General features: G+C 45.1%; 1 protein-coding gene across 1 annotated transcript; it reads left to right on the top strand.

The window, feature by feature from the left end:
- The first annotated feature begins 836 nt into the window (after window positions 1–836).
- FCRLA (Fc receptor like A) lies at window positions 837–10,400 on the top strand. Its single transcript, XM_057315205.1, has 6 exons — window positions 837–941; window positions 4,279–4,293; window positions 4,545–4,697; window positions 5,493–5,759; window positions 6,228–6,512; window positions 7,362–10,400. The coding sequence occupies exons 1-6, from the start codon at window positions 863–865 to the stop codon at window positions 7,655–7,657; spliced, it is 1,095 nt and encodes a 364-aa protein (XP_057171188.1). The 5' UTR covers window positions 837–862; the 3' UTR covers window positions 7,658–10,400.
- Window positions 10,401–11,142: the final 742 nt, after the last annotated feature.

The raw sequence follows: 11,142 nt of genomic DNA, 5'->3' as shown, positions 1-11,142 counted from the left end.
CCACCTGGAGCTGAAGAGAGATGCTATCGCCTCCATATCGCCCTTATCCTGAGTCTCCTTAGGTCTCTCCAGCTATCCGATGCCTCCTGTCTCTAGTTTCCTCAGGATCAGTGGCTCAAGCTTTGGCCCTGGGCCTGAGCCCTGGGCTTACTGCTATGTCCTCTGGAAGTCCATTTTCTGCTTTCCTCTCCTCTTTCCCAGGGGACTCTGCCTCAGACTCAGATTTCCTCTGAGACCGAATAGCTTTAATCTTGCTGCAGAAACCGAGAGCCGAGACATGAGTCTAGAGAAATTTGCGTACAAATTTGTGTGGGCTTTGGATGGTTGGAGCCCACAAGGGACTAATCTGATATCTGATCAGGTGTCATTACCAATCTACTTCCCTCTCTGACAGTCTGGTCACTAGAAACATGGAAACCTTGGAGCAGGTTAGGACAGGACACATGAATTCTCATCGTTGCTCTCCCAGTGAATCTCTGTGTTGCCTTCAAGCAATTTCCTGCCTCTTGTCCCCAGCTACTTCGCCAGTGAAATGAAAGGTTGTTGCACTGACCCTTCCCAGAGCGTCATGAAGGCCAGAAGGATATCAGACAATTACGTGCTTTGGAAGTTCTCTGAGCTCTATGGGAGAATTCTTGGAAAATTCAGGGTGTTACTATTTCATCCACAATCCTAAGGATGTAGGCGATGCTGGGGCCAACCTAGACAAATCTGAATGATGAAAGCCAATCACAAAGTTGAAAATAGGTCGCAGATGCAAGAAGATGAGACAGTTAGATTTACTTCCTCTTTTCTAATTTGAGAGGTTTCATGTTGAAGAAAATCAGTGCGTTAGAGGCTGCAGGAGACCTAAACAGTCACCATGAAGCTGAGCTGTGTCCTCGCGGCTGGGGTCCTCTACTTCTCTCCTACCATGCTCTGGGCAGTCCAGATGCTACTGGGTAAGTGATATGTTTGGACGTTGGTGTGGGAATGGAGATACGCCTGACTTTGATCAATGTAAAGGTATGTGGATTGACTTTGGCCCAAAGAAGCAATATGCAGGTGGGAAATGAAGGAAAGATATTACAAAGTCTGGTGTGTTGGATTGAATGTCTCTTTCTGAATATAAAAATCTTCAAGCCTTTTCCATTCTAAAAGTCCCCTTGACTGTGATGCCCCATTTACCACCTCAACTCTTTTCCTTCCTTTTCTCAAATTCTTGAAAGAAAGTTTGCACTTGCTTTCTCCACTTCCTCACTTCTCGCTCATACCTCAGTGCTCCCCATCTGGCTTCCACTGGAATCAGTTTTGCCCAGGGTGCTATGACTTCCATATCGATTGCACCATTGCCCACCTTTTAGTTCTACTGCTGGACTTCTCTGCTGCATTGGGCAATGTTGGCCACTTATTCTTTCTCGACATTCTCTGCTCGCCTGACTTCCACGTGCCATTTTCTCCTTGCTCTCCTTGTACGTGTTTTTGTCCCTTGGGTGGCTTCTGTTCTCTTCCTCTTGAAGACTTGTGTTTTCTACTGCTGCATTCCTGCCTCCCTACCCTTCACTCTTTACACAGCTCCTTAGTGAGTTCATTTATCTGTATCATTTTTACCGCTACAACTATCTACTTAAGAGTCCAAAGTCATACGCCCAATCCTAATTGTGCTTTTGAGTTTCACAGTCAAAGATCCAACTTTGTACGAGACATATGTACCTCCATGTTTGACAGGTATCTCAGCACAATATGACAAGAGCTGAACTCATCTGTCCTCCTGTCCCCTGCCTCTCCTAATTTCACCTTTCACTATGTCTGATCTCAATTCATGGCATCCAGCTGGGCATCCAGGCCAAAAACTTGGGAGAACCCCTAGACTCTTCCCTCTCCATCCTCTGCATATGATCAATCAGCAGGTTTTGCAAAATATACCTTCTAAACTGTTCTTACAGACAGTCCCCTCCTTGAAACAGAACTAATAGTATGCTAGGAAAAGCCCTCATTGCAGACTTTGGATAGTCCAATAAGTTCCTGACTATCCTCCGTGTCTCGGCCTTGTGCCCTTGAAATGGATTCTGCAGTTGCAGCCAACGTGCACAAGGCCCACCATAGCCTGGTTCCTATTTAACCTCTGCAGGCTCTGCTGTTACCTTGTGAGCCCTGCATATTATGCTGTAATAAACCCTAACCTGCTTGTATTTATCCATTCACACACCAGGTTCTTACCTATCTCCAAGCTTAGCTCATATTGCTACCTCTGCTTGAGATGAGCTCTCTCCATGGCCCCCGATCCCTCTCACTCACAAATTTTTAGGCATCCCTAAATATTCTGCATAGATGGCATCTTCACCGGGGAACCTTCTTTGTACCCTCCTTTTTGTCCCAGTGGCTGCCTGTCGTATGCCTTTGTTATTACTTTCCGCCTCATGCTGAAATAATCTCTTCATAAGACAGCGCTGTCCACTAAACTGAGTTATTTGCAGACAAGGACAATGCTTTTTTTGTTTTTTAACCTTGTCAAATTTATGTTTGAATTTTTAGCAATTGCATTGCCCCTGCACGAAAATTTTGTTGAATCATTTTATTGAACTGGTATAAGCAGGACTGGGTGACTGTATGAAGATACAGCACTGGTATTCTGGCAAGAATTCCAGACACTGCTGGTCTCAAGCTGTTCTTCTTCCATTAACTAGCTCTATGTTGCCCTGGAAAATTCACTTTTTATACCTCTAATTCCATTTTCTTTTCTTTTTTAAAGATTTTATTTATTTAATTGACAGAGAGAGAGACAGCCAGTGAGAGAGGGAACACAAGCAGGGGGAGTGGGAGAGGGAGAAGCAGGCTCCCCACGGAGCAGAGAGCCTGATGCGGGACTCCATCCCAGGCCCCTGGGATCATGCCCTGGGCCAAAGGTAGACGCTTAACGACTGAGCCACCCAGGCGCTCCCCATTTTCTTTTCTTTTCTTTTTTTTTTAAGACGTTATTTATTTATTTGAGAGACAGAGAGAGAGAGCGCATGTGAATGCAGGGGAGGGGCAAAGGGAGAGGGAAAAGCAGACTCCCTGCTGAGCAGAGAGCCTGACATCGGGCTCAGTCCCAGGACCCAGGGATCGTGACCTGAGCCCAATGCAGATGCTTCACTGAGCCACCCAGGCGCCCCTCTAATTCCATTTTCTTATTCATAAAATGAGACTAATGCCTACCACATAATTTATTGAGCGAAAGTGCCTGGCAACCCACAAGTTCATTTTCAAACAGGAGTGGAGGCTGAGTCTAGTTGAATGATAGCAGAGGAACTGAAAAAGGTAGCAGCAGGGTGGTGAAGGGAGCTGAGGGAGGATCTAAAGAAAACACCTGGTACTGATGTAATGAGAATTAGGAAGTGGAAACGGGCCTTGCTAGGGGAAGTTACAGGGTCCAAGAAGAGTTTGGGGCCTTTGGGAGTGGAAGGGAGCAAAGGCAAGTGGGTCAGGAAAGAACGGAGTGAAGAATTGAGTATATGTGAATGACGATGGAGCCAGAAGAATTGGAGAGGGATTAAGGGACAAGAAGCAGTCATGAAAATGGGAAAAATGGAAATTACCTTGCCTGCGTCAACCATGGAGCTAAGAGATAGGTGGAGGAGATGCAGTGCGAAATCCTTACCTGGAAGTTTTAGCCTGGAAGCAAGGAAAGAATTGTTCCATAGTTACCAGTACAGACTGGGAGCAGAGGTTTGGAGTAGAGGGAAGGACATAGGAAGGGCTCCACTGTTGTCATGGAAAGTTCAAGGGACAGAGGACATCAAGGTAGAAATGGCTGAAAAATGAAGACCCGAAAGGAGGTAACAAGGAAGGAGGAGACACCACTTGGTACTGAAAGCTAATTGGTAGATAATACATTCATGGTTGAAGAGCCAAGGGAATTTTGAGAAAATAAAAATATGGAAGGAAACCCCCCCAAGGAAGGTCTGAGACTTACAGTTGATCAAGTCTAAACCATGAAGGAAAAAGAACACTGATTTTGGATCAGACATACCTTCCTTTCTTGCTCCATTCCCTACTTCCTTTTGAAATTTTGGGTAAGTTAATGAACTGCTCTAAGCCTGTTTCTGTTAGCTTTGTAAAATTGGGAGTGAGATCGCATACCCAGCGGTCTTGTCAAGATGAAGTAAAATCATGTGTACAAGTGCCTAGCGGTGTGTAGCATACATTAAATACCCCCAGTGTGTGTTAAAATCTGATCATCTCCCTTTCCCTCATGTCCTGTGTCTGCCTGCTCTGGGGTCATCATTGCCTTTGGCCTCTGGTTTCCTGCGCCAACAGCTGGATGTCATGCTGGTGAGTTCACATTCTGCCATTCTCTCCCCAACCTCGTCCCCATAGCACGGTCCATTCCCTGAGAGCACCTGAAAGCCAGTGAATCAAGCCAAAAGTATTTGGTCAAGAGACCCATATGTGTTTTGGCGTCTTCCCCTTCTCTCTCTAAAAAGGATGATTCCCCTGGAGATTCCCTTGTGGAGGGCAGTTTTCTGTCTTCTTCCTTCAAGTCACAGCATTGTTTTCTGGTTCTCAAACCATGCCCTCCTCAGCTGCCACTTTTGAGACGCTACAATGTGAAGGACCGGTCAGGACCCAAGACAGCAGCTGTGGTATCCAGGAGGACTTGACGGACCCAAGGGAAGTTGACTTCCAGGTCAAGGGCTACACTTTCAGTAAACCCTTCCATCTGATTGTGTCTTACGGTGAGGTCTTGGGAAGGACTGACTTGTGCAGGCCTTCTCTTTCTCCCATTTCCCAAACCTGTCTGTTTAGTTCACCAACCCACTCAGGAAGGCGCCCCAAGAAACTGGCCATGGGATGAGATACAGTAGCTCCCCCCTCCCCCTCCCCCACACCTTATCCATGGAGGATATGTTCCCAAACCCCCAGTGGATGCCTGGAACTGCAGAGAGTTCCAAAGCTTAAATATACTAAGTTTTTTCTATACCTATATACCTATGATAAAATATAAATTAGGCACAGTAAGAGATCAGTAAGAGATTAACAACAATACCTAATAATAAAATAGAATAGTTATAACAATGTTCTGTTGTAAAAGTTATGAGAATAGTCTCTCCCTTTCTCAAAATACCTTATTGTACTAATACTTACCTATCTTGTGATGATGTGAGATGATAAAATGCCTACTTGATAAGATAAGTGAGGGGAATGACATAGGCATTATGATGTAGTGTTAAGCTACTACTGATTTTCTGATGATATGTCAGAAGGAGGATCATTTGGGTCTGGACTGCAGTTGACCATGGAAAGCAAAACTGTGGATAAGGGGGGGACTCTGTGCCTTCTTCCCCATATTTAGCCCACAGATGCCAGGGTTCCCTCAGTCTTAAGTCTTAGAGAAGTTGTTCTACATTCCCAACTAGGGGCGAAAATTATCCGGACCCTCAGAGAAAGCTTAGAGGGAAGTCTATGTGGGTAGTACGGGGAGCTCCCATGGAAAGCAGTGGATCATGCTCAACTCTTGCTTTGGGCCACAGACTGGCTGATCCTCCAAGGTCCAGTCAGCCCTATATTTGAAGGAGACCCACTGATTCTACGCTGCCAAGCCTGGCAAGACTGGCCACTGACCCAGGTGACCTTCTACCGAGATGGCTCAGCAATGGGTCCTCCTGGACCTAATAGGGAATTCTCCATCGCCGTGGTGCAAGAGGCTGACAGTGGGCACTATCACTGCAGTGGCATCTTCAGGAGTCCTGGTCCTGGGAGTCCAGAAACAGCATCTCCCGTGGCCATCAAGGTCCAAGGTGAGAGTTGGAGGCAGTGTCATTGTGGCAGAGGCAGGTGGGGAGACACAGAGGAACCAAGACCGTCTTTCACTGGAGGTGGCAAGATCACTGAAGGCTAAGGAACAGGTTGCTGGCTAATGCCCAAGTTGGGTTTCAGGAGGGGCAGCATCTCAGCATTGCATTCTCAAGTCATTCAGCCCTCTCCACGTTCAGTATGCTTCCCACAGCTCTATCATACAGATCCATGCTTCCCAAAGTTCACTGATTGGGCGTCTGGACTATTGTCAGATTTGCCCACCTCTGGGTCTCTTCTAATCTTGTCTCGTTCAAGAGAGAAGATTTGAAAGGTTCTGATGCAGCTTTGCTCAGAGTGCTCGTTCCTGATGGGATTAGGGGGAGGAAAGTGTGACTGGGTTCTTTGCCTGGCATGGGTCCACCTGAATGTACGATGGCTGAGCTCTTCTTTCTCACCTATCTCTCCCCCAGAACTGTTTCCAGCCCCACTTCTCAGAGCCACCCCTTCAGCTGAGCCCCAAAAGGGGGACCCGGTGACCCTGAGCTGTCAGACAAAGCTGCCCCTGCAGAGGTCAACCGCTCGGCTCTTCTTCTCCTTCTACAAGGATAGCAAGACAGTGCGCAGCAGGGGCCTCTCCCCGGAATTCCAAATCCCCACAGTTTCAGAGGGACACTCTGGGTCCTACTGGTGTGAAGCAACCACTGAGGACAACCAAGTTTGGAAACAGAGCTCTAAGCTGGAGATCCGGGTGCAGGGTAAGTTAGTGTGTATTTGTCTGGCATGTATGAAAAGTGGGGGGAAGGATTGGACCCATGAGCTGGGGTTTGGTATGAGCAGGTAAAGAAAGGACACAGAGGAGGCAGGAATCGTAAGCCGGAGTTGGGGATGGAAGAGAGCACAGATGGGGAACTTCTCCCTCAGACCATGGTGCACGCGTCACCAAACCAAGACCTGAGCCAGCTCCACAGCTGCTGCCCCATAGACCTTATGCTCCCTACATGAACTCTGGGCATCTACAGGAATATAGTATCTAGAATGAAGATGAAGTGGTCTGGAGTTTATGCTCCGTTCAGGGACCCCCAATTAAAAAGGCTGCATTTGACCTGAAATAATTTATCCAGAGGAGGTGGTAACCAGGGTAATGAGGGGGTTGAAGTCATGTCATAAGAAAAATAATGGGGGGCATAGAAGATTCTCATCTTGAAGAGGAGGTGACCCAAAGGGCTAATGGAGGTGTCCTAGAAGCACTGAAGGCTGACACAAAGACAAGGAATTACACTAGTGTCATATACAGTGAAGATGTTGACCTAGGACCAATTACCGCATCTATACTGCAGGGAATTGGGTTCTGCCTTGATAGAGTAAGAATTGGCTAATATCTATAGCCCTGTAAGGATGAAGCCTCATCACTGAAGATTTTCAAACTGAGGTAGCCAAGCTTCAGATTCAAATTTTGACCACGAGGGAGTCCTCAAACCTCTGCTGGCATTGTGGGGTCCAATGTGGGGTCCACTTTCAGAAAAGAAAAATTGACCACAAATATGAGGTTAGGGTCAGAGTCAGACAGCACTCGTATAATATGTGCCCCCTACCCCATAATGCAGGTCCCTCCAGCTCTACTGCACCCCCCACCTTGAATCCAGTTCCTCAGAAATCAGCTGTTCCAGAATCTCCTCCAACTGCTTCCCCTGGACCTCAGCCTCCACTGTCCACCCCTTCTAAGGATCCAGGCTTCTCTCCTCTGCAGGTGCCAGACCCCCATCTGTATCACCAGATGGGCATTCTTCTCAAACAAGTGCAGGATATGAGAGCTCTCCTTGGTCACCTGGTCATGGAGCTGAGGGACTTATCTGTCCTCCTGAAGCTTGAGGCCACAAAGGGTTCTGCCAAATATGAGTAAATAATTCATTTGCAGTATTGCTCAACTACTCCCAATAAATCCAATTTTTTCTACTTTTCCTCTTTCTGTCCTATACATATACATAAATACAAATTGCCCAGTATTTTATTAGAGTAACAGAGATAGGTGAGTATAAATAAGTGTGCACAGAGTGATCCTCAGAATTTAGCTATGATTGTATATTCTCTCATAACATGACATAACAGTCCTGATCTCTCTAGACCAGGAGTTGCCTTCTTTTGCCCAGACCTGAATCTGGTGATTGAAAGAAAATCAATGAGACGGATATAATGCAGCATCTCAATCGGAGGCAATCCCCCACCCCCACCAAAGGGGACATTTGGCAATGTCTAGAGACATTTTTGGTCTTCACGTTGTGGGGCTGGTGCCATGGCATCTAGTGAGTAGAAGCCAAGGACGCTGCTAAGCCTGAGGTAACATGCTGGACAGCCCCCGCAGCAAAGGGTTATCTGGCGCAAAATGTCAGTCGTGCTGAGATCAAGAAACTTCAACCCTCTGGAAGCTAGGTGTTAGCCTCTGGGGTGGACCTTTGCCTCTTCTACTTGCTGCCCCCTCCAGCATCACTCAACAAGTCTTACTTACATGCTGGTATTTTGTTGGCCTCTACTACATATCAGAGTTTGTGCTACGTTAAGTATACTCATAAGATAGTGTCTCTGTCTACAGAGGGTTTAGACTTTGGGATAGGGAAGCAGTAATACCCTTTTCCATACAGCAGTGAAAGCGGATATGTAAAAATTTCCCACAGGATCCTACTAGACTCAGAAATGTATGATCAAACATAACATTGCCAAAACAGCAAATACTGGTTTTAATATACTTGTCTCTGAAATATTTTTCTTTAAAGACATACCTAAGTCTATTTTGGTACCATAATAATGTTTTCTTCTACGTTTGGACAGCTACTGTACGTTCACAGACAATGAAAGATAGCTTGACAGACTCTACAATAACCCTTGGTCAATGAGTTAGCATACCATTTTATAATGACTTCAGCCAATGAGCATTCTACCGTGTTATCCTAAATCATGTGGTATGATGTTATCCACCATATTCTTTCTTTGTGCCATTTATTCTATACAATAGTGACCCACAGTGATTTACAAAAATGTGCATGTGATCGCTCCAGACATGCCACAAAGAAACAAAGGAATAGAATCATGCTGGATATTAAAATGTGAGTTTTATGGTGGTTCCTAACACCTTCAAGGGGAAGGATCAGGAGGCAGTTGGGAACTGGAAAAGCCCATAAACATCTTTGAAGCCATCTTTGAAGAGGATCAACTCACAATTGTGTGAATGGGAGTTGCAAGAAATGATGACCAGAAGTATTTCATGACTTTGGTGGATTTGAAAACATGGAAGTCAATTGCCAGGGGACTATGCTGTATATACTTCCAAAGATAGTATCTTAGAACCATTCCACGTGGAGTTGATTTCAGCGAATGGTACCATGTTCATGAATGCATCCTGCAGGCTCTCATGCTGGACAAGGAATTCATGCACAGGTACCAAGAGCTATCAGAGATCCGGGAAGGAAGTCGTGGGTGCAGCTGACTGAGATAAGTGTCAGCTCTACACTCCTCATCCACGTGTCTGTGTGCACCTCTATCATCACTCTGCAGCTGAATTTTTTATTATCTTATTTCTGCTCCCTGGAGGGTAGGCTCTTTGAGAGCTCCTTGAGCTCTTTGTGCCACATTGATTCTTTGGTGTCTGGGTTAATGAGGCACAGTTAAGCTCTAACGTTCTGTTTAGTTGAGTTGAGTTTGACCAGCATGAGGGAAGGTATCTTGAAGAAAATGGAAATTAAGCTGGACCTTAGAGGATGAGGCATATGTCTGGCATCAGCAAAATCTCCAGACTCTGTCCAGGGGACCCAGCCTAGTCAAGTACTTGGAAGCCTCAAGGAGAGGATCTCCTATCATCATGTGTGAGGAAGGCAAGAACAGAGCTGAGAGAATGGGGCAAGAGGGGCTTTTACTTGTCTCCATCTGCCCGTCTAGCCTGGGGAGTTTGGGAGGGGGTGGGGAAGATGAATTGTTACGCTGGGTCGGGTTTATGGCCTGTGCTGTTTAGGATTCTGTAATACACAGAAGTCCCAATGCAGCCATGTTAGATTTTGTCCCTGAAGTCAACATTAGGTAGCAAGCACACCCATTATCTTGTAAAGTTGAATCCAATGCCTGGGTGTTTATGCCCAAAATAAATTTTACTGTATGTGTATCAGAAGACAGATGTAATAATGTTCATAATAGCACTATCTCTAAAAGCAAAACTTTGGAATCAATTCAATTGTCCACCAACAGAAAAATGGATAAATTGTGCTATTTTCACAGCGTGGAATACTATACAATTGTAAAAAGTAGTAAACCACAGTTAAAATGAAGCGAAAACGATAAAAAATATCAGGAATATAACACCGAGGGGAAAAAGCAAGGCCTAGAAGATACCACACGATGTGATGCCCTTTATACAAAGTTTAAAAACAAGTACAAGAATATATTGTTTAGGTATTTACACATACATAGGATAAACCTTTTAAAAAGGCATGAACATGGAACACCAAGGTCAGGATAGTAGTTACCCTTGAGGGGCTGACTGGGGACACCATGAGGGAGAAACACATATAGATACAAATTATGAGTAATTTTTAAAGTCTTCTCTGAATAGGAATTTAGGCCTCCTTTAAATATATATATTTCTCTAAATTATCTTCAAATTCCTGTGTGTTTTCTGTCTTTATCTTTCCTTGGAAGTAATAAAAGCCAAGTTCATTACCTACTATGTGGAGTAGTTCTTTCCTTTATTGGTCCTCAAGTACCCCTTCCGACCTGTTAAAGACTGCCCCAGTGTACCCTCAGTATTGCTGGATTTGGTGAACCTTTGTTTGTTGACCTGAAAGTCATGTTTCACACATTTGCCCCAGCCTTAATCAGGTCAGACAAAATAGCTAATTTTTTTCAGTACTGAAGAAACTTCATTTAATTTGACGTTTATGTACAGAGTATTGTGTTGTTAGAAAAAAAAAAAAGGTGGGGCGCCTGGGTGGCACAGCGGTTGGGCGTCTGCCTTCGGCTCAGGGCGTGATCCCGGCGTGATGGGATCGAGCCCCACATCAGGCTCTTCTGCTATGAGCCTGCTTCTTCCTCTCCCACTCCCCCTGCTTGTGTTCCCTCTCTCGCTGGCTGTCTCTATCTCTGTGGAATAAATAAATAAAATATTTTTTTTTAAAAAGGTGCTATAGAAAAAAATAATATAAATTTAACATGATCTCTGCTCTCAAAGAAGAGTTCAACTGAATTCATAAAGTCTAAGTTGATTGTGTTCCATGTTCCTTTATTCTGTTATACATCTCTGGGGGGAAAAACAAGAGCACAGCAAAGGAAACAGTAAGCAGAGTGAGAAGGGAACCTATGAAATGGGAGAAAATATTTGCACATCATATATCTGATAAGGCGTTA

This window comes from Ursus arctos, unplaced genomic scaffold (genome assembly GCF_023065955.2).
Source record: "Ursus arctos isolate Adak ecotype North America unplaced genomic scaffold, UrsArc2.0 scaffold_2, whole genome shotgun sequence".
In the NCBI taxonomy this organism is placed as follows: domain Eukaryota; kingdom Metazoa; phylum Chordata; class Mammalia; order Carnivora; family Ursidae; genus Ursus; species Ursus arctos.
This window is presented reverse-complemented; position numbering and strand designations above follow the sequence as displayed.